The 25,405-nt window shown below is 31.9% G+C and overlaps 1 protein-coding gene across 1 annotated transcript; it reads left to right on the plus strand.

Moving 5' to 3' along the window:
• Window positions 1–4,235: 4,235 nt before the first annotated feature.
• On the plus strand, window positions 4,236–23,918 carry LOC143230637 (large subunit GTPase 1 homolog). Its single transcript, XM_076464503.1, is given in 17 exon segments — window positions 4,236–4,380; window positions 6,044–6,170; window positions 9,304–9,365; window positions 9,367–9,425; window positions 10,681–10,767; window positions 11,321–11,407; window positions 12,977–13,120; window positions 15,590–15,668; window positions 15,913–16,077; window positions 16,079–16,261; window positions 16,792–16,893; window positions 17,238–17,371; window positions 17,773–17,793; window positions 17,924–18,036; window positions 19,340–19,542; window positions 20,950–20,997; window positions 23,383–23,918. Coding segments are annotated over 17 exon segments (1,839 nt in total). The 5' UTR covers window positions 4,236–4,293; the 3' UTR covers window positions 23,521–23,918.
• Window positions 23,919–25,405: the final 1,487 nt, after the last annotated feature.

A 25,405-nucleotide genomic window follows, 5' to 3' on the forward strand; every position in this document is an offset into this window, starting at 1 on the left:
TAAGAAAACTTATTGTGATAAAATATTCTACGACTATCAGTATGATTCGTATTCGAACTGAATCGTTGTAATACTAATAGTATTTAGAAATAATAGTAGTATGAAGGAGAACATTAGGACTAGAGCATATTTGAGCCATTGTGATTGTCCTATTTAATTTTCTTCAAATGTAACACTTGTATGTCTATAGCCAGCCATGATTTCCCAAATATTCAAGTCCTCTCTGAAACTATCTCAATCATGTTGCATTTATGCCTGTGAAGACACCTTATTTTAAAATCTGACCACCCTACTCGAAAAAATAAAATTGCCTAATTTACATATGACTTAAATCTACTCAGCTAAATCTTAAATTACCAGTTTATATCTCCTAGATCTACTATTCTCCACCCTTTTTCCGTATATAAATAGTATCATTAAACACGATAAAAATATGTGCATGAGTCCTGTAATTTTGAACAACTTTATTCAGATCCTATCTAACAATTAGCAACAACTTTTAAAAGAAGATAGCTAATTTAGGTTTTCTTAAACAATCAGATTGTATTATTAATATTACTGTTAGTTTTAAAGTACCAGCCTGCACTACTACTGAAGATAAATCTGGCAGAACAGCAGTTAGTCTGTGGACTTACAGTACTGAGATTCAGGGTTTGATTCCCCATGGTAGACACAGTAAAAGACCCATTATGGCTTTGGTCTAAAAAACAAACAAAACAAAGAGTTGAAAACAATACTTTTCACCAGCCTGTCATTTTTAGCTTAGACTGTTTTTTCAAACCTTGAACTGTATCCTTTCATTCTATCTTATTTTCAGAATATAGAACAAAGATATTGAAGGATTTTAATCCTTTACTCTCCATGATAATCTTATAAACGTCAATAAGATTGGTATAACCCTCTTCAAAAAATGCAAATATCTTGGTGATCAGTAGAAAAACTGACAATTAAAATTAGATAACCACAACCAGATATGATTTTCTTTAGTTATAAAGGAAGTCTAAGATGAGATAAGCAATTTTTGTCCAGTTAATAGAAAGTGGACAAGTGCCTGAGGGTTGTTTAAATTACTCCTCTTTTTAAAAGGAGTTGTAGGAGTTGACCTAGAGGTTATAGTACAGTTCATGGGCTAAATTTAAGTTAGATAAAAGAAGTTTTTAAAATAGTTACTTAAGTCATAACCTTTGGACCTAAAAAGACCATTTGGTCTTTCAAGGCTACCTTTGTAGACCCATCTTTAGGAAAATTAAGAATTTTACTTATCAGGAAACCATCAGTTATTTTTAAAAACCATGTAAAATGCTGACCTTTGTTAGTGCTGTTGATATTTACTAACTTGTAACTTAAGGGTAGGCCTACTTCCTTAACAGCAATTTAAGTCTAATATCTAATAATAAATGTAATGACTCTGAGCTTAGCTTTACAAACAACTTAGAAGAATCTTGTTATAAATAACCTAATTAAGACACAAACAGATAACCACTGAAATGTTGAATAATGTCACAGTATTATTTTGCTCAGAAATTGAAAATATATAACCACAAGTTTCTTTTATCTTATGATTTATAAATATATATCATCTTAACCCATCTTTCTCTGTATCAGTGAAATTTATTATAGTGAAATAAAGCCACCATGGATTTTCTCAAAGGAAATCTTGACTTGCTAAATAGTCACCTTTTTAAAGAATGGTACTTCATTTTGGATGAAGGCAAGGATGTGGATTTGGTGTATTTACCAAGTTTTAATTAGTCTTAAGAAAAGTTAATTCATTTGTTGGGTGGTTACAAATAAAAAAGAAAATAGTTGTCTATCTGTACAAGTCAGATTTAGCTTATTTACAGTAAGTGTGTAGAGTATGCTTTAATCTGTGACAAAAGTATTTGTAGTATTCAGAGAAGCTCTACTAGGGTGATTCCAAGATGGACACTGGATAGGTTAAGATTTGTTTTGTTGTGGGAAAGGGTAAGAAATGACTTTATTGAAGTTAATAAGATTATGTGAGAGGGTCAAGAGAATAATCTCTGAGTTTTTGTGATGAATTTCATAGATAAAAAGATTAAAAGACAAACATTTAAGAGATTTAGTTTAGACAGGCTAGATTCTTCTTAAGGACAGTTTTCTGCAAGGATAATTAGCTTATGTAATAAGTTACCTTTGTAGTAGTGAAGGCAAGCACTTTACAGGAGTTTAAGAAGAGAGGCAATACATTTCTTGCACAAAATGGTGGGTTGAAATGTTTTAATGTAACAAGATTAAGTGAACCTCGAAAGACCAAATGAACCTTTGTTGGCTATAGATTGTTATGTTAACTAGTTTATAAATGGTAACTCTTCCTTCCATAGGATTATCTCTGAACCTTTTCCAAAAAGTCAGTATTGATGAATACTCTGCCTAAACAATCTCTCAAAGAAAGTCATTATTGTTTATTAACTCTTAAACAGTGGCCATCATGAATTAATGCTGCTACCTACAACATTCCTGCTGTTTAAAGGTTGAGTAAGTACACCAACAGTTTACACAGTAAACTTCCAAGTGAAGCTTAATCAGTACGTGTGTACTTGTAATATGTGACCAGCTTGTCTATAAAGACACACTATAAGTTCATTAACTTTGCTACTAGCAACAGAGCACTATCTCAGAGGTTGGAGTGAGGTATTCAATTCTTTGTCAAGATTGTTAAATTCAAAATGTAGTATATTTTGCTTACTATAATGACATTTGTCAAATATTTGTCTAACTTGTCTGTTGAACCTAGTCATCCTGCAGTACCTTAACATTCTCAGCTAGAAATACCCAAGAGTTTAATTTCATCTGTAGACTTTTAATGATTTATTAATTATGCCCCTATCACTCTCATTTTTATTATTTACTTATTATAAATTATTTATTAATATAATGTGATTCACTTGTGGAATGAGTTGCCATTAACAACGATGGAGATTAAAACATTAGTTAGCTATGTATTTTAAGGACATTACAGAATATTTGATCCACCCAGCTCATCCCATCTACTAAACTTTAAAATGAAAATAAAACAAGGCCAGTCATTATTTAAACTATTTGTGAAGTCTTCCCTTAAATTCTCTTCAGTTAACTTCATTCACAATATTTGAAGACAATCCATTCCAAAGACTAACCAACTCTTTAGGAAAATAAAGCTTTCTTAGCAGAAGATAATTTCTACTCTGCCAAACGTTGTGTCCATTAGTTCTGTTGTTCTCACAATTAAGTGTAAAAAGAATGATTCATCAATACTAACAACATTTCCATTAACAATCTCTAACAATCCAATTAAATTCTCTCTAATGCTTCTTTGTAAGAAAATTTCAGAGATCTTATGCTGTCCTTGTATGACAATCAATCTATCTGAGGTAACATTCTAGTAGCTCTCTCCTGAAACCTTTCCAACAGTTTAATGTCCTTCCAAAAGTAATGGCCCAAGATTGAGAAAAGTACTCCAGATGTGTAATGACCAGTGAAAAGGTAACCTGTGTAAACTTGTATTCAATATTTCTTTAGGTACAACCTAAAATTGTATATACAGGAGTTTAGATGAGGAATCGGGGATTTCTTTAAAATAAAAGGATTTATATTTTTACTTATTTTAAGGTCAGTCTTGAAGGACCAAATGGCCCCTTGTGGTTATGTACAATGCAAATAAAAAGAAACAAAGGGCACTAACAAATTAATGAGTCACTCAGCTGGTATACAAGAGTCAAATTTGATTGGTTTTCTTGAACACTCAACTGGTTTACAAGGGTCAAACTTGATTGGTTTTCTTTCACAGTTTTATTTCTATCATTTGAACCTCATATAGTTTAATTAGTCTTTCCCCAACCCTTACAGATGTGAGTTTGAAAATTTGAGTACACTTGTGTACTCTATTTCCATTGGCTGTTTAAAATGTAACATCCTAACATTCTGCCAAACATTAATTGGAATTTTACCTTTATTGAATCCATGTTTAATTTCTTCTATGGTTTTGTAAAGTTTGTTCATTTAGCCTACCCATTACAGACCAACTGTATTAGCAACTCTCCAGTATCCAGGCATTTGCTGTCTGTTGACTAAAAGAAATTGGGAAGAGAAGCTCACTTATATATGTATTTGTTATTATTAGGCTTGGTATAATGTTTTAGTAACAGTGATCAAACTGTAGGATTCAGTTTTCATTATTTACTTTTGTAAAAGAGATAATTGAACAAACAAATAGTATATTTAACTTAATCTTTATTTGTTCTCAAAATAAGTACATTTATATTTTACTTATTTTTGGAATCTAGATAATAAATGGGAAAGAAACAGGAAAATCTTGGAAGAAGTTTAATGAGAAACCATGGAGGAAAAGGAAAGAATACTAATGGAAGACAAAGTTCAGTAGGTGTTTTATGAGAACTTTCTTAAAGTACATATAACATTCAGTTTTTCTTTGTTTTAGGCACTTGTTCAATTGGACATTTAAAACATCTTACAATTACATTTTTATTGTCAATTTAACTGGAACATTGCTAACATGGAATACGTGGTTTAATGTAGTCGATTCAACTAGAACACATGCTGACGTGGACCAAGTTGTTTCATGTAGTCGATTCAACTAGAACACATGCTGACGTGGACCAAGTGGTTTCATGTAGTTGTTCTTGATGCTTGTCAGGCTGTATGGTCACCATGTTGTATTGTTTAAAAATGAATGATAATATAGCATACAGACAACGACTGTCCATTGGGCCCAACATTTCAAAAAATGAGATCCCTCTGTTAACACTTACTCTCATAGAACTAGCCCACTAAATGATCTCCCATCTAATTTTGGGATAACATTGTATATCCTTCATCATTAGAGTGAACTATGTAACCACTATTATTAGAATTTTTGAAAACCATGTGTCTTTCTTTTCTATATTGGTACATGTGTGCATTTTTATTTAACTTTTAATGTTTATTTTGTTAAGAAAAGAAATAGAAGTACCATTTCATATCCTTTATTACAACCAAGTTTTTATTTCACCCACTCAATTAATTGGTGCTCCAGCTAGCATGCAAGAAAGATTATTATAACTCTGAGTATATTAAACTTATCTTCACAAAATTTGGCATACTTTTAGTGAACATGGTAAGTACACAAAGGATCAGGTGTTTTAACTGTAGGTTTTAGCTGAAACCTTGACTTCAGTTGATAAAAGTGCCATCTTATTGTTTCAAAAGTGTGTTTGCAAATCTTCAATCACTCTTCCACTTCTTTAAGTGTCATGAACTAACATAGCAAGTATAACTTTTCTCTGGCAGAGCATGTTGTGCATTGTTGGTATATGAGAATAGTTTTTTATCATCAGATTTCTTACAAATCATTTCCAGCCTCGTTCATAAGACTATTTGGATCTCCTGGGAGTAACATAGTACATTAAATTCTTAATACAGTTATGCAGAATGCAAGTAATTGATATCACTGAAACTTTATACCTTTTATCAAGTTTCTTCAATCTGTACAGTTTGATGTTACTGTAGATTTTATACCAAAGAACTGCCATATTGTATAAACATAGTTCCCTGTTGGAGTGGTACAACAATGCCTTGTATGATCTCCTTTGTTTTTGTGGTTCACAAAATCCAAGGATCTTCAAAATTAATGCCAGGCATTTTGTCTTCATCACTCTTTCTTTCCCACCTGCTGAAATGGATGGCAACTGCTTGTTGTAAAAAACACAATTGTAAAGGGTGACATTGTGAAAGTCTTTTGTCTTCAAGTCAAGAAGACTTTTGAAATGTTCTTTACAATTGTGTTTTTACAACAGACAGTTGCAATCCATTCCAGTTTACTCTTAATACTGAACAGTCTATCAAAGAAAGCAAGAAATAAGTAATTATTCACTGTGTTCATTTCTGTGTTACTTGTGTTTTAAGACTTAAACTGAGCACTGAGAGAGCTGTTTATTTATAAACAAGACAACAAAAGTGTTAACTCCATGTTAAATACTTCTTGCACTCTTTCTTAGTAAACTATTTAAAATAATTCTGTTCACAAAACTTTCTTTTCTTATAGAAACACACGACTGACCTTCCTGATGGTTACGACTGGGCTCGTCTTAACTTGCGTAGTGTTACCGAACAGAATGACTTGGATGAATTTTTAGCAACGGCTGAACTTGCTGGCACAGAATTCATTGGAGGTAAAGCAGTATATCCAGTTTCTTAACCAAAAATGGTGATATATAACCAATAAAATAAGTGATACAGATGTACTGACTCAGGTTTTCAAGTGTTTTATATGTAATGTTACACTTCACAGTTTGAAATATCAATGAAACACCAGAGTTGGGTATTTAAAAACTGCAGAAGTTTGGTAACAAGGAAAGAATTAACCATTTATAAGGCTACATTATTCTATTTTAGATTTTAAAGAGTGTTGTGACAGTTATATTAATATTGTCTGATTAAACTCTTTTTATTACGTACCCCTATTATAAACTTTTTAAGGTAAAGTTATATTAATTAAAGCTTTTATGTCACAAAATATATTAACTTTGACTTATTTGGATTACTTCATTACTATGTGGTTATCATTGGTTTGTCTGGCTTAAGGTGCTATTTTTGTGAATTTTTTTTCTTTCATGTAAAAAACAGAAAATTTGGAGCACAGTATAACACATCTAACTTGTAAAAAGCTAATGACAGAAAATTTGGAGCACAGTATAACACATCTAACTTGTAAGAAGCTAATGTCAGAAAATTTGGAGCACAGTATAACACATCTAACTTGTAAAAAGCTAATGTCAGAAAATTTGGAGCACAGTATAACACATCTAACTTGTAAAAAGCTAATGACAGAAAAATTGGAGCACAGTATAACACATCTAACTTGTAAAAAGCTAATGACAGAAAATTTGGAGCACAGTATAACACATCTAACTTGTAAAAAGCTAATGACAGAAAATTTGGAGCACAGTATAACACATCTAACTTGTAAGAAGCTAATGTCAGAAAATTTGGAGCACAGTATAACACATCTAACTTGTAAAAAGCTAATGTCAGAAAATTTGGAGCACAGTATAACACATCTAACTTGTAAAAAGCTAATGACAGAAAATTTGGAGCACAGTATAACACATCTAACTTGTAAAAAGCTAATGACAGAAAATTTGGAGCACAGTATAACACATCTAACTTGTAAAAAGCTAATGACAGAAAATTTGGAGCACAGTATAACACATCTAACTTGTAAAAAGCTAATGACAGAAAATTTGGAGCACAGTATAACACATCTAACTTGTAAAAAGCTAATGTCAGAAAATTTGGAGCACAGTATAACACATCTAACTTGTAAGAAGCTAATGTCAGAAAATTTGGAGCACAGTATAACACATCTAACTTGTAAAAAGCTAATGTCAGAAAATTTGGAGCACAGTATAACACATCTAACTTGTAAAAAGCTAATGACAGAAAATTTGGAGCACAGTATAACACATCTAACTTGTAAAAAGCTAATGTCAGAAACTTTGGAGCACAGTATAACACATCTAACTTGTAAAAAGCTAATGACAGAAAATTTGGAGCACAGTATAACACATCTAACTTGTAAAAAGCTAATGACAGAAAATTTGGAGCACAGTATAACACATCTAACTTGTAAAAAGCTAATATCAGAAAATTTGGAGCACAGTATAACACATCTAACTTGTAAAAAGCTAATGTGTATCATACCATCACTGTTAAAATAAAACATTACAGTGGTTATCATGGAGAAAGTATCCAGGGCTGATAACACAATAATACCATATCTGAATAGTCTTAATCTGGCATGGTCTAATGTTTAAGGTACTGGACTCATAATTTGTGTGTCATGGGTTCAAAACCTATCACTGAACACCTTGGGGATGCTACAATGTATTGGTAAAACCTGCTGCTCATTGGTGAAGTGTTGTTGGTGGTGTATTTAGGAAAGGATATTGGATAGGAACACTACAAAGATGATTCTGAGGACAACAAAGGATATTTTATAGGTTACAATCTCTTATCTTTACTCTGTAGAAAAAGGGTAAGAGATTGCCAAGTTGGAACTTATTCACAACACAGTGACTTGCTATATAATTTATCTGATGAGTTACTGACACCTCTGAAACATTTACTTTCTCTTAAGCACTAGATTTGCTTAACATGATACATAATGGTGCTGTTTAGATGAATTCCTACATAAAGAAAGTGATGTATAAGGTTATCATGGGAATCAATGAGATAATGACCTCTGACAAGTGGATACAAATTTAAGATTTGTAAAATGCAGACTAGAATTTAGTAGACAGTTTTGATTTGTTACAAAGGGTGACTTCTTTATTGATAAAATATCATTATTATTATTATTATTAGAAGGTGCCAACATTGAACTGTAATTGATGAGATGAGTTAGAAGGGAGTTCTAATACTGATGTTACCAGTTGTATACTGTCCTACTGATTCCCCATCTGTTACCAGAGGCCTTCTAGCTGTTTACTGTTCGACTGATTCCCCATCTGTTACCAGAGGCCTTCTAGCTGTTTACTGTCTCGACTGATTCCCCATCTGTTACCACTGGCCTTCTAGTTGTATACTGTTCTGTTGATTCTCCATCTGTGTTACCAGTGGCCTTTTAGTTGGATATTGCCCAATTAATTCCCCACCTGTGTAACCAGTTGTTGTTTCTAGCTACATCATAAAGTACTTTGTTTTGTAGTATGTGATCTCTGAATATTGATCAATTTCATAGGTGCCATTTTAGCCTTTGCAGTATAGAGGAGGTCAGTATCTTGCCAGTAGAGTTCTTTTGGACTCCACAGTACTTTCTGTAAACTTATCAATTTCCTGACTTACTTACATCCAGATATACTCTTACCATGCAACTACTGTGCTCTGTCATGTGAGGATCAACCACTCAAGACTCTAAGCAATACTGTCTGTTACCAATGTTGTAGTGGAGGTTTATACTGCCTATATAACACAGGATTTAACTTCATTGTCTTGACAGGTACATGATAGGGGAGACCATAATACAAGATTTAATCCAATTGTCTAAAAAGGTGACATGGTATCTAGTAACAATTTATTGTTAAGTAAGAGGTAAAAAAAAAAAAGCAAACAGAATTTTAGAGTCAGGGTGTCATGTAAATATAGCTTGTTATGAAAACAAATTGCTGATTTGGGCCACCAGGTTCTCAAACACACGCTGTTTTGTTAACAGATATGTATATACTTGAAAATGAAATTAGAGCTTTTAATATTTTTAGGGCATATGATGGTACATGTAAAAATTTATTCTTTTGTTTGTTACAGAGAAACTAAACATTCAGTTTGTGAACCCTAAAACTAGAATTGGTCTGTTGTCAGAGGAGGAAAAAAAAAAAAATTAAAGAAACTCAAGAAAACCATAAACAGCTTTTATCAATTCCAAGAAGGTCAGTTTGTATTCTAGTTACATTACAGAAAGAAGATCCAAGTTTGTTAACTGATTAAAAGATATTATTTCTTATCTGTATGAATTTAGTTCACTTGGATTTTAGAAAGCTTATGGTTATGTAATGCATATGTTTGGGACAAAAATGACATCATTTGGAGTTGAGTGTAAGTTAATTGGATGAATTGGTTAAGCAGAAAATTATTAATAGAGTTCAGACTCAGTGATTGACTGTTATGGGTGATGTATTTCACATATCTGTTGTTTGGACATTGAGTTGTAGAGGGCTCAGAGGAGAGCTGTCAGAATGATTCTAATTAGAAAGGACATTGAATACAATAAGACAAGATGTCATTAATTTATGATATTTGAAAGGTCAAATATTTCAACTTAAAGAAGTTTATTTCACTGATATGGTGGTATATCTCTTGGCTAGATTTTCATACAGAATGGTATAGGTTTCAGGTTTACAGGAGTGCAAGAAAAAAGATTGAGAAATATGTAGTCAATCCAGGTTGGATTTTCTATTTCTGTTCTGTTGACAAAGTTTAGGGATGAGAACATTTGTGATGGATATTGAGTGATGAAAAATATTGTGAATGAATTTAATTGTGGCTTTCAAAAAAAAAATGAAATATGTTAATTATTATTTTTATTCAGTCATGTGTTTACTGTTTTTATGATATTCAATTTATTAACATTTGAAGGAGTGGTGCATTGGGTGGTGAAGCATGTGTTCATATAACAAGGTTTGTTTAGCTAGTTTTTGTTGTTTTATATCATAGTTTTGGTTTCCACCAAGATATCTGAATGCATTTCATGTTTGAATTTGTGGTTTTATGGAAATTTTATACATAAGGATATCGACTGATAAAATAAAAATGTCAATAAAAATTAGCTGAAAGGGAACATTTATCACAATAAACATATTTTTGTGTTATATGTTTTCACATATTAAGAGGGAAGGTTTTGAAATACGTTCTTACACTTTAATGTGTCTTAAAAATGTACATAAAGACACTTTAGGTCAATTTTAAACCACCTTGACTCTGGAAGTGTATGTATAGACATTTCAGGTCCGATGAAACTAAGTTAATTTTACAATATCTGAAATTAGTTTTTATAAGTGCTTATCATACTTGTTACTAAATAACTGGACCAATCCGAAAAACAACTAAAAAGATTATAGGAATAACTACTTTTTATTGATCTATGGTGCTGTTATTGTAGCTAATTCTGTAACTGAAAATTATCAGACCACTGTGGGACTACAACACCACACCTGAACAACTGGACCAGAATGAAAAAAATAGCTTCCTTGAGTGGCGTCGACAACTCTCTCAGTAAGTAGTGGCTTTTTTTTGTGTACATGTGTCTGCTTAATATAATTTGTGAAGCTTACCATGAAGAAACAATTAATTCATCTGTATTTTAGAAACTAATTACTGCTGTAGTGAAAATTGGTGTTTTGTTTATGTGTATTTTGAACATTAAACTTGGCAGTAGTACATCATTGTTACTGGCTGAGGATAAAATAAGGGATATCTGTGTATTTCAAATATAAATCATTGTAGTACATGTCATCATTATTTGCTAAGGATAAACCAGTGTATGTTTATGTATTTTGAACATAAATCTTGGCAGTATATCTTATCACTACTTGTTAAAATGTTACTGTAAAGCAATGTTATATCTATATACTCTTAATACTTAAAAAGAGAGATTTTCCTCCCAACTTTCTTTTGTTATTTTGTAAGACATGTCAAATTTTAATACAAAAACCTAGTTGTGATCAAAGTACTTATATATGTTTGGTCTGGCATGTTTGTGAATTTACAAGGAAATTTGATTCTGAACAATGTATTTTGAAATAACCATTGTGTGATTGTCTTCAAGGCTGGAAGAGACAGAACACTTGATTTTAACACCATATGAGAAGAACTTAGAGTTTTGGAGACAGTTATGGAGAGTTCTGGAGAAAAGGTAGTAAACTGTTTGTGTGTTTACACTCACCTTGAGAATTAGATACTTTAGTCATACTATTAGCTGCAATGTCAATTTTGAGTTTCAGTTATTGTTTAAAATCATTGCCAACTACTTTAACTCACTGGTATTAATTGTTGTTTCACTAAACAGGTGTCATGTTTCTCTAACTGTTATGACTTTTTTTATACAAGAGTTTTGAGGTGCATTTCTCATCAGGGTTTTTTAACACTGCTGGTGTGTTACAGTTTGCCCTTGCTTTATGTTTAGAACTTACAGATGTTACACAAAATCACAGATTTTATTTTTATTATTATTAGTGGTAACAAAGTTATTTGAGGTTTCAGTAATTAACAGAATTAAAATGTTTTTATTTTCATTTTAATGTGAAATAAATATTTTAAAGTTTTGTAAGCCTAGAGAATAAAAATTTATTTTGTAGTATCGGGATGAGGTTTTCCTACCAAATAATATTATTGAAATTTGTTGATGGCTTTCAGTAGGTAATTTAATTTTTTTTTTGTGGCAGAATAAGTACAATGTTTCAACAACTACTGTTGTTGATTTTGAGTACAAACACAAAACATTACATACATGGTGTGTTGGGAATTAAAGACAATACTTTTTATACTGGCTATTCAATTAAATCGAGGGTGGGTGGGCTAGTTGCTGCACTTAATGCTGTGTAGCATATAATATACACTAGTACTATTTGTAAAGCTTATTAATTAAACCAAAATACATTGTGCAAGTTTTTCACTTACAGTCGAACATGTTACTTTTATTGTCAGTTTCAGTAAAGTGCAGACCTGTATAACTATACTATCCCATCAACTGTAACTAATTCACCCATAAGTAAATTGAAAAGCATAATTACTTGTTTATCATTCAATCAAAATACATCTGGGCTAATAATTACCTGTTTACCATTAAACCACGACATATTTGGGCCAATAGTTACCTATTTATCACTCAACCACAACACATCTGTACGAATAACTACCCATTTGTCACTAAACCACAATACATCTGTGCCAATATTTACCTGTTTATCACACAACAATTATACGCAAACTGTTAACACCAAATTTAAAAAAGTTTTCCAAGAGAGAAGATCAAAATAGTTTTGATGAACCACTGTCTCACTGGGAGTTTTCTTGGTGTCCTGGTGGATTAGTTTGTCATCATTCAAATTTAATATTTTGTGTTTATACTTCAAAATGACTGCATTCATAGTTAAAATGCTGTAAATATTCTGAGCTAAAAGTATTTTCCATAAAAAACTGTCAATGATTTTGAGTTTGTAGTGTCAAGATACAGTTTCAAAAGTTCTCATGACATTCCACATGCAGTTTTGAATGGATTAATATTTTTGAAACAATGTTTAATAATTGGTTGCCTTAATTATTTTCATTTTTCTTACACATTTTGGTAAAGTTTTGTATAAAGAAATATGCCTAAAAATAGTGGTTGTATTAATATATTTTAGTTATATAGTTGATTGATTTGTTTTGTGAATATAACTCTCAGTGACTTAGTTAACTGATATATTTTGTGAATATTTCTTAGTGATATTATAGTACAGATTGTAGATGCCAGGAATCCTCTGCTATATCGTTCTGAAGACCTGGAGCGTTATGTTAAAGAACTAGGTGAAAACAAACAAAATTTAATTCTTGTTAACAAGAGTGACTTCTTGACTGCTGAACAAAGGTGTGTTCGTTTCTTAGTGAGAAAGTTTGTTAACATTCTGCTGTTAGTAGATCTGTACAGTGAGTAATACTTCTCAAAACTATCTAGTCTGGTTATAAGTATGTAGAATGAAAAATGGTATATAACTATTTTGAAAACTCATATGTTATTGGTTGACCTCTGTTTTTCCTGACCAATAAAGAACATGTGTTCTTTCATCTTTCTGCACCATACAATGGCCAAAACATCAATTTCAATGCTTTAAGATTTTATAGAAATAGTCATTACACGATCCTTTATGAACAAATCAGAAATAGTTCCACAGTTTTGAAGAGTTGCAGTATCCTATAGGCTTTATTCAAACTGCTCGTCAAAAGCAAGGAAGGCATTTCCAGGAGTAGATATCCAGTAAGGTGTATCATTTACATTTAGCATTAACTACAGTTCTAATTTTATGGCTTTTAGAGAAACGTTCGAAAAATAACAACTTCAAAGTTGTTTATAAATATTCGAACAATTTCTAACCCTTGATAAAGTCTGCACCTCAAAGAAAAGGGGACTCAATATAATTGCCTTGCTAATCCTCCACAAAAATGTTGTGTCACTTAAGCAGGTGTAATATAGATACCAGACTCGTGTAACAACAAAACGTTGTTAAAAAATGGACAAACAAATACACTATTTTACTACACTTTAATATAAAATAAGCTTATGTGAAAAGTTAATTTACCCATAGGTTGCTGGTCATTGCTACCTCCAAAGGTTTCTCTAAGTTGAACTCATGACATCACGTACCATTAAAGGACTTGAAACATTTGTTTTAAAATAAATAATGTGTGTGTGTGTGTTTCACAAACAAATAAATGTTGAACAATGAAGATAATTGAAATGTATATCAATTTACATCATACTATAATGGAATTCTTGCTTGTATGATACTGGAGAAACTTTTTTATTATGCTTTGTGAAATTTTTATCCTGTGTGTATGTGGATTTGCAACAGGATTTTGCTGTTTTGCCTTAATTTCCCATCATAGAGAACTTTATTTTTCTTCATTCACGTTTCAGATATGATATCATTAATACGTCACATCTGGATTTAATGCACCAGAGCTATCTATACAAATATAACAGTCCTATTTGTCATATGTTTGTGAAAATTCTTCACAGGATGTGGATAAATCTTCACCAAAATTGGCATGAGGGTTTGTTGGGTCCATGAGGAGATGCATGCAAATTAAGGTTTTAAATTTTGGGTTTTGCTGTTTTTATGGGTGTTCTGGGATTTTTGTTTTATCATGGATTTACATAACTTTTGTCCAGGGTATGGGTACCCCACCTAGTGTGTATAATGTGTGTAAATATGTTGGATATGAACATTATTTTAACATTTCTCTGATGTAATGGTGATAACTGGAAACTAACAACTGTCAGAGTTTAAGAGTTTGAAATTTATTCAATACACTAAGTAATCTATTTGGTTTAAATCTCTTGTAAAACTGACTTTTCACGAGTACTGTGTTTCTTTTCATGTTGTTACTTCTGTGTAGGTAACCAAAACAAACACGAGTACTGTGTATATCTTTTCATGTTGTTACTTCTGTGTAACCACACTTGGTGTTGTGTAGACTTTCAAATCTTTTACAAGATTCTAATAATTGTAACATGAACACTTTACTCCTGAACTGATAAGTGATTGTGTTTTCTTATACGTGCTGAAACACCTGCATAATAGGTAAGGTATTATTGTAACACTAGCTGTTTGCCGCTGAAATATATTATTTTTTCTCCCTGGATCAGTATAAGTTGTAAACCTTTATCATATGCTTTGACACTACATAAACAAACTGACTGTAAGAATAGATTGTACTCTTATGTATGTCATTCTTGAACAGTGTACTTCAAGAAAGTACCGTTCACATGTCTGCGTCTCATTTCTTCACTCTTACGTTTTCACTTTTCTCTGTGACTCGTGGGATACAGTTCTAATGAATAATTTTGTGATCTGTTTTGTAGTACAGACATATTTGTATACAAGCACATGGCTATGTATGAAAGCTCTTTTCTTACGTTATTCTCTGTCCATTGTCCTTTACATTGGTCTTATGATAAAGACCATTTTTTAGACTGTTTTTCTGTGCCAATAGTTATTATTGAATATCATCATACGTTGTTTCAAGTAATACACTTGGTTTATAATTTGTGAGACTGGAATGACAGGTTCAACTTTTCTGGACTGAGAGTAACACTGTATCATATATAAAGATACTGGTGTCCCTGTTGTTCAGTATTAAATATGGTAATATGCACATATGAAGTGTCTAATGTGGGTTGTGTTATATGATATCTGGCAAAAAAGTATATCTATAATGAATACATTTAAGGTTTTGTAAATGAATGTTTGAAGATATTCTTGGTCACTTGAATAATATTTAACACTTCTGAAAATAAATATCATTAAAACTGTTTGTTTTGATTATTTTGTTTCAGGGAAGCTTGGGCTACCTACTTCACTCAGGTTAGAGTCAAAGCAATTTTCTTTTCAGCCCTTCAGCAAAGTGTAGATGAGGTAAGAAACAGAAGTCTCTAACCAATACTTTAGTTGCATAGATATAATTAGACCAAAAGTTATGGGTTGAAGTATGAAGTGTAGTGAAATGAAATATTTCAGATACATTATTTGAGTCTAGATTATTCATTAATATTCTGAGGAGGTTTATACGTGTTGTATTGTAAGTTATCATTTTTAGTAAATTAATTATAATCCCAGAATGTCATTGTTATGTTAATAGTCAAATTTATTCCTTTGACAGGTTTCTGATATAAGTAATGGTTTTGAACGATCACAAGAAACTGAAACCCTCTCATACAATAGAACACAAGTTCACCTTGGTTACAGAGAGGCTACAGATCATGCATTCGACAGTCTTCACATCAACAAAGGTCAAGAGCAACTTGAAAGTATGAGTGCTAATTCAGGGGTCAAAGATCAATCTGTCAACAGAATTTGTGACAAAGGTCAGAGTCAGAATACTTCTGAATACTCCCGAGCCAAAACACTTGACAACTTCTTCCTTGTTTTCCAGAGAACACTTAATTACCTTTTTTAAAACATATCATAGTGGCAAAAAAGTTAAAGAAGGAGCGACCACAGTAGGACTGGTAAGTTATTGGACTCTTGGTCTTTGAAATAGCTTAGACTTTAAAATATAAGAGCTTGAATGTAACTCAGACTAAAATTCATGAGACCTTGAAAGTAGCTCAGACTGAAATGGACGAGACCTTGAAAGTAGTTTAGACTGAAAATCAATTCAAAACAACTAAACTCTAATAATTTCAGGTGTCCTTCGATCTGAAAACAGTTTAAAGATACATAAAACAATAGGTTATCAAACAATGTTTATTTTCAACCAGAAGTGTTCATTATGATATAAAGTTCAAAATATATAGAACTTGGTGTGTAATTTAATAGTGAATAACACAGACTACATATTCTGGTGATTTATTCAAAACTGTGTAAATGTGATTTGAGACAATTGCTTTTATAACTATAGGTAAGTTTTAATGTGATTATGACAGTATGCATTGTAATGGCGTGTGTGTCCCCATACCAAGTTTTCTGAAGTGTTGAATGCCGAGTATGTTAAAATTACACTTTTGTATTAGTTGATGTCAGTTTGTCTTCTCTTCAGGTGGGTTATCCAAATGTTGGGAAGAGTTCGACATTGAATGCTTTGTTAAAAACTAAAAAGGTTTCTGTGTCAACAACTCCTGGTAAAACTAAACATTTTCAAGTAAGTATTTTTATATTACAAATCATTGATGACTGGAACCATTATGAGCAGAGCAGAACTCTGAGATGGGTATTTGATGTATTGTAACTTTATTAAATGCACTGATACTTATATATGAATAATACATCAGTTTGAATCTTATTAAGCACCTAAAAATTGGAACATTAACACATGAAAACCAATTAGTTGCAACTTTCTGAAACATTTCCAAGTTAGGGTCATCTATGTTAATTCATTGTAATAAGTAAAAATTTTCTTTTCTCTTTGATTGTTCAAATTGAAATTATTATAAAATGAAACACACCCAAAGTTTAATAGCTCATATTTTACTCTCACCATTTCAGACACTACTGATTGACCAAGAGTTAATTCTGTGCGATTGTCCTGGTTTGGTGTTTCCTACCTTTGTCTCTACCAAAGCGGAAATGATAATCAATGGAATATTACCCATTGACCAGATGAGGGACCACATCCCCCAGTGACTTTAATATCCTTATCATGTGTGATGAAGTAACTTAAAAGTGGGAAGGAAGTACAAAGAAAACATCATGCACATGTCCTTCAGTAGTTTAAACTAACAGAAATCAACGCTGTACCATATACATGTGTCCTTCACTAGTTTAAACTAACAGACATCAATGCTGTACCAGATACATGTGTCCTTCACTAGTTTAAACTAACAGACATCAACACTGTACCAGATACATGTCCTTCAGTTGTTTAAACTAACAGACATCAACATTGCACCAGATACACGTGCCCTTCACTAATTTAAACTAACAAACTAACTAAATAGTTAATTTTGGTTTAATCTAAATTATAGAATTTTCTCATATAATTAGAATAAAATAAATTGAGATGTTTGAAATGTGTTATCAGAGTTGAGTTATTGTGTAAAACTCAGCTTTATCTCAATGATGTTCCTGTAGTGTACATTTAAGTCATAACTCTGTTTGGGTTTTGTTTACAAAGACTAAAAACAGTAATTATTACACATTTATCCTTAATAACTTGTGTATGTTACCAACTTGATACCTCGTGATGTACTAGAAAGTACTTACAACATCATGTTACCAAGTCCAGAGGAAGGAGAAGATGAAAGCAGACCTCCAACGGCTGAAGAACTGTTAAACTATTATGGATGTTAGTATGTGTTCTTGTATTGAATTAACTAATGCTCCTTAAGTATAGAGTAGATACACTAAAGATAACTGAGATCTGTGGTTACACAATTGATACCAGTACAATTTGAATTTTGTTTGACAGTACGTACGGTGAGGAAAGAAAAGATACATTGGTGGCTAATATAATGCTTGCATGCTCACACCATTAAAAATGTGTTTGGCCTTGCAGTATCTTAGTGGAGTTAACATTAGGGTCCAATGGAAGTGGATTGACTTTGACACGTCACATTGTCAGGTTCAGTTTAGGATGAAGCTACCTTCTTGTGTATAATAGTGCAGTGGCTACTCTAATGTGTTTTGCAGGGTATCTTACATTAACTGTAATTTAGTTATTCTCTGTACATTGAGAAACAAGTGGACAAAGTCCATATTGTCTAGCTTGGTATGAAAATTACTTAGAGGTGAATGTCAGCTGTCAGAAGTTTGTTCTCAGATTTGAGACATTAACTGGGAATGTATTAAAACCTTTTTTATAATCAGATTATAATAGATACGTGTTATAAGACTTAGTGATCTCTACAAACTTTTCAAGTTCAGTGTACAAAACTCACGTGTGATTGGAGAGTTGAGTTGTTCTTTTTAACAACCTTAATACTTTTTCTAATCTCACTTGCATGCATTGCTTTATGGACTATTCATACCAGTAATGTTACAGTAGCTGCTGTAGCAAATGATTCCAGTAAACAGTTGTTGCTTTCCTTTCTTTGAGTCAATAGACAGGGTGATAACTGATGTTAATGTAATGCTGTTTATCATTACTTTGTAATTATGTGCTGGATTAAAACTGAATATTTTAAGTTGGACATGTTAATAACCACATTAATTATGTTTTGAGGGCATTCAGGGACCAAATGAATGTTTTATGCATTGCTTTGGTAGGTTCAATACAATATGGAGCTACCTTGTGGCCATTGCACTGTAATATTTCAATGGTGGCTTTTCTTTTGTACTTTAATGATTGTAAATACATTCAGAAAACAAAGTTTGTCATCTTCATGACACTGGAAAATGAATTGATTTATTTTTTTAAAAGAGACATCAGAGTGTTCAAACTAATTAAGGTAGCTTTGTGCTGTCAAAAAGATGTATTAAGAGTTGTTCATATACAACTTTGGTTGTTTTATATTCAGCATGGGAAGAATTATGATTCTTGGATACTACTCCGCAAGGATTCTTGTGGACATTGCATTGATTAGTTTTGTATTACCTGTTCTTATATTTGTCTCAGTTAGATACATTACCTCTCTCAAAATTTTTGTCAGACATGAGAGGCTTCATGGGATCTCGAGGACTTCCTGACACGGCTCGTACTGCTCGTTTCATTTTGAAGGATTTTGTCAGTGGAAAACTTTTATATTGTCACCCACCACCAGGGGTAGAAAATTCAGATTACCAGAAATTCCTGCCACCACAACCAAGGAATACTTCAAGGGAGATAATGCCACATCAACTTCGTGTGATTAAGGTTAGAAACTTGTTTTGAGAGTTTCAAAAAATTAAACCTTTGTGTCAATAACTCACTTTGTTTTTTCTTATGTTGATGAAATACTATGTGACATCGTTCAGCTTTTATTTACAAAGAATTTATTATGTTTTGGTAAAGAAATACATTGAATAATAATAGTTGTTATTTGTCTTTGTCTGGTGATGAAAATCTCTTGACATGTGTTAGAAGTTCAACTGGCAGTCGTGATGACCTGGAAGTGTTGATTCAACAAACTTATTATATGGTTTGTGTTATTGGGTTAAAAACAAAATATCGGATGAAATAGTTCTGAATTTGACATAAAATTTTTACAGATATGATATCTTCTTTAGGGAAATTTGTTTGAATTTGTAGCTTTAAAATTTTGAAAAGTTTTCACTGAGGTGAAACATTTAAATTATTCACTGATTTTTATGCCTTCCTACATTATTTTAAAAACTTACCAACAAAATTTTCACCCTGGTGGTGGACTGTTGGAAGTATTACAGATATGTTGCTAAAACGTGAGGATTAATTTTCCATGGTAGATAGAGTTTGAATATCTTTTTATGTAGCTGTGTAGTAAAAGATAAACAGTAAATATCAAAACTGTGTGTAGTTTTTCATTTTATATTACATAACATTAGTTACCAGTTACACAACTTCAGGGGTATATCACTACATGCCTCAACATTTACCCTAATATGTATATACCAGAACACATTACATGATTACATATTTTTATAACGAGTGCATTAGAGAAAGATTAGATTTGAACAAAAGTGTACTTTCAGTGCTTATAAGTTATTTTACTTGTGTTGTTTATAGAGACTGAGTTATGTAATTTGCTTAACAAGCCCTGTATAGTTAGATCTGTGGTGTAAAAATAACAATCTGGATTTTATTTCGAAATGAAAAATGTACATGGAATAAAAATGTTGAAGTTTTCCCCTCTCTACATTATTCTGTCTTCTAATAACTTCCTTTCTTCAATTATGAAATGTAGTTTTAAAACATTAAGTTATTAATTTGTTGTTATTGTGTCTGTATAAACATATAATCTGTGATTGGACATCAGTTTCAGTGTATATGATAGTCCAATCAAAAACTTACGTGATGACTGTGATTTAGGTTTCAGTTTCTTTACCGAGCAATTTATTATATATATTCTATAATCTACTTGGTTAAATCTTTCTGATCAATTTCTTTGAATCATAATTATGTATATGAGGTAACCTAAAAATGTTTGAAAGTGGTACAAATAAAGGTCCGTGATTATTCTTTTGATTGATGGTTATATATTGTACAGAATATATTAGTGATTATTCAAACTGTTCAGAAGCACTTCATATACATTTAAAAATGTGTTACTTAAATGTAATTAACCTTTTTTCGTCTTTCACACAGAGTGGTAATACCACAAGTAAAGAAATTGACAGAGAATTCTTCCGAAAGGTTTGTTTTTTTATTTAAATAATAACTTGCATATTACTAATTAATAACTAAACTTATTAAATACATTTTAATTCTTTAATAACTTTTATTATTTTTGGGTGTTTAAAATTGACTTAACTAACAAAACCGTGGCTGTATCAACAAACAGTGTTTAATTGGATCTCTCAGTTGAGCTATAATCCAAACAAGTTAGTGTTGTATAACTACAGATGGATGTTAAAAATAGTTAAGGTTCATAAGTGAGGTTATAATAACTGGTTTTGTCTTTCAATCCCTGTTCACTGTATTACACTTGAAGAAGCAACTGAAGGGACTCCAAACAGTCTAAACAAAAGTAAACGACACTGTAGTCTTAAGTGCCAACAACTTGAACAACTATTTAAGTTTTCGTGCATAGTTGGGGGTCAAAGTGCACATGCCACAACCTTATACAGAATGCTATTGAACTTGTTATTTATTTTACCTTAAATTGCTGATTTAGTGATACTTTGTATAAAGGAGAATAAACACCAGATACATTATATATGGATACCAAGAAGAACTCTAGATATACACTTGTGAGGTTTTAGAGGTTAAACAAATACAGTATTGAAGCTGGACGATGAAGGAAAGTATTTTGGTACTTTACAGGAACAGTATCTGTGCTCTGATTTACCAGAACCTGAGTTCAACTGGTTTCTTTAACTTGCAGACATACCTTGATGACTGTTTGGATATAGCCATATCAAGTCATGTTAACTGTTGAGTGGATCCAAACAGGGCTACTGTTTAGTTAGAACCATACTTTCATGTGAACTGTTAAGTGAGTCCAGATATGGATACTCTTTAGGTAGAACCATACTGCCATGTTACAGTTTGGATGGAACCTTACTTTCATGTAAACTGTTTTTTTTTTATAAAAGTCCTTACGAACAAGTTACTGATGCCCAATTTACCTTATGCTCTTGTAAGTTCTTGTGTTTGATACTTTCCATGAATTTCTTAAGACGTTTTTAGATAGATTTTTCAGGCAGAGTATTTGTATAAGTTGAATGGACAGCAACTTCCTTTTGTAGTTCTGGCCAAAGTAGTTTGAGTATCAAAAAGTTTGAGTGTTTCTCAAACCTCTGCAGTGCAGTGAAGGTCAGCATAAAGAAAACACAACCACTTCCTCTTCATTCAAAATTTCAATGGAAAAACTCAAACATGTAGCTAAGAAATTGAACATGAATATCCAGTGGAAATCTTGCAATACATTGAGATCGATCATGGAGAAAAACAAACAAACATTCAAATGATAAACACATAAATGTAATTTATTAAATTCCATGTTCCTGTGTTTAAACATACATTAGAGAAATGGGAAGAAAACTTATGAAATGAATTAAAGAACATAGATGGTAAAAGACATTGTAGAACACACCATGCTTACTGGACACAAAATAAACTAGAATCACTGACACAGACAAATTAATTATTAAATAGAGGTGAGTAACCTGTGGTGGCTATCATTGGTTAAACATGAAGGAAATCTCCACCAATCATAATACACCCTCCACAATAGACCATAATACTATAAAGACAAACAACACCACACACACACACATTCATCTGAAAACAAAAGGCAAATAACTTTCAAAAGGCTGTCCTCTACAGTTGTGCTTCTCCAACAGGCAGTTGTTCTCCATTTGGCTTAGTTTCATCTGTTTAAGTCATATTCCTTACAAATCTACTTTTTATCCAGGTCGTAACTACATTTCTACAAACTTTAATTGTAAACATTATCACACCACGTGATTGACATATACATAGAAGCAGTTTAGTCCAGTTATGATGTTTAGAAGTAGCTGTGTATAAAAGCTTTACTTGTTTGTTCATCCAAATTTTGACTTTACTATGATTGATAATATAACTAATAATTGTTCTTAATTCTTTTACATTTTTTGACTCTTTCTTTCATTTGAAGTTTGTCCAGAAATGAACTTTTAATCTAAGAAAGTTTTTTTTATAATAAATGAATTCCAAATCCCAAGTGATATCCTGCTATTTCTGGTTTAAATTTACAGTATTTCTCTTCCACCCAATTAGAAGTTTGCATAGTTGTACCTCTAATCATTGATTTATTATAGTTATGTGTGTGTAAGTTGTTACTCCTGTGCTTTGTGTCGTACTTTCTTTTCATTAGTTCTTTATTTTGCTGGAATTTGTAAATTCTGAAATGTATGATTACAGATGATTTGTAGCTGAAGTTATGGGTTTTAGTTCTTTATTATTGATGCTTGTGTTAAGCAGATTCTTTCATGAAACATTATTTACTGAATATTGGTGTACATATTGGTGATGAGTACATATTTAACTTAGTTCATAGATAGAGTTAATCTCTGCTCTTTACTTTCATATAATCAGGTGAGCCTTCAAGTGCACAGTAAAGGTGTGCTTTCCAAAGCACAACCTTCGAGTGAGACCCAGAAGCCTTGGAAAAAACACAATAACAGAAACAAAAAATTAAAACTGAGGAAGGTTTATGCTGATTGTGACCAGTGATGTGCATTGTTTGAGATGAGTTATTGTTACTGTGTATAAAAGAAAAAAAAATAAAGAACTGATGTTGAAATATTACAGAAGTAATAACTGGAGATAATAGTGAGAGTTTGATCTTGAAAATTTCATTTTAAAATAGAACTATTGTAAAATATGTTGCATATTTAAGGACAACAAGAGACTTGTTGATCCATCTAGACTATGCCTTCCATTAAAACAAATTGTACAATGAAAATATGATATTCAGAGTTGGCTGTTATTGTTCAAACATTTATAAAACTTTCCCTTAAACTCCCTTAACTTAACTGTATCCACTATGTATGTTGGAAATCAACCCATCTCAAAAGATAACCACCTTGTTATAAAAATAAAGCAATCTTGGCTGAAGGCAGCTTTCCAAATAGTTTTTTTATTTTTGTAAAATAGTATCATTCCCATCATAATTTAGCAACACCTGAAATCTTAACATCACTTCTATATCTGAATAATTTATCGACCATTCATTCCTTCATCTGTTATTTATGTAAATAAATAAATAAAAACAAAGGCCCAAACAGTGACCACTGAGGTACCTAACTCATGACATTTATCTAAAGTGACTGAACTCTATTTGTAACAACCCTGTACTTTCTTCTATCCAGCCACCACCTGCCCTGTGAAAGTGGGTTTTCTCTGGGTGCTCCTGTTTCTCCCCACAGCTAATTTAGAAGCATTGGATTTATTGACCCCACCAGCAGGTGACCTTGTAAAGTGCCCATCACGTTAGTCAAATATTGCTTTCTTCCAACTTTTCTATGTCCCCATTTCCAAAATTCTGAGATTGACTTTCATTCCTAAACTTTATGCAAAACTTAACTTATTATGTTAATGTTATTACACTCGCTCATGTATGAGGTAAAGGGAAATACCAATATCCCTGAACACCCTGTTGAGGAAAGTCTTACTTTCCTTTAAAACTAAATCCCTGCTACGGTATATAAATATATCCACCCAGACAGCCTATCTTCCATATATATATATATATATATAGATATCTTGTACAAGCCTTTTATATGGCACTTTATCAAATGCTTTCTGAAATCCAGGTAAACCAAATCCACACTTACCCTCATGTACATAAGCAGTAATATTTTCAAAGTGTCAAAAGATTTGTAAGACAATATTTTTCCCTTTGTGAAACCATGTTGACTATCCAATAAAATTCTGAACTTTGTTAAATGATGTGACAAAGCATCTTATATCAGACTTTGCAAAACTTCGTACAACTGATGTAAGACTAATAGGCATATAATTACTGGAACTACTTCTATTACCTCCCTTGAAGATAGGAGTGATATTGGCTAATTTCTAATCTGTTGGTACTTGTCCACTAACACTATGTAACACAAATTTTGTTCCTGGATAGTATGTGTTATTTCTTAACTGCTTATGTTGTAAAAGTACTGCAAATGGCCATAATTAATTCCCTTCAAACTTTGCTTTTGTGACCTGGATAATGAAATTTAGAAATTAACCTATTTTCCATGTAAAAATGGGCAAATTTGCACATTTTTATTTACATAAGGTCAGAAAAAAACAACATGAATCAAGAGTTACATGTATTTATACTAGTTATACAAAAATGTTTAGAAGTGAGTAGTTTTTCAAGATTTGCAACTGTGATGTAAATCACTTTCACGTATCATCCCCCAAATGTAGTCTCCTAGCACGTTTTCGTTATACGCTCCTTGGTAGCAGCGTTCAAAGTCCAGTATATCTTGATGGAAGCGCTCGCCTTGCTCCTCTGAGTATGATTCCATGTTCTTGAATTTATCAAGATGAGCGTCAAGGATATGAACTTTCAGGCACGTCCTGCAGTACATTTTGCAGTAGTTCTTTACCAGAGCCT

The sequence above is a fragment of the Tachypleus tridentatus genome, chromosome 10, assembly GCF_004210375.1.
Source record: "Tachypleus tridentatus isolate NWPU-2018 chromosome 10, ASM421037v1, whole genome shotgun sequence".
Taxonomy (NCBI): Eukaryota; Metazoa; Arthropoda; class Merostomata; order Xiphosura; family Limulidae; genus Tachypleus; species Tachypleus tridentatus.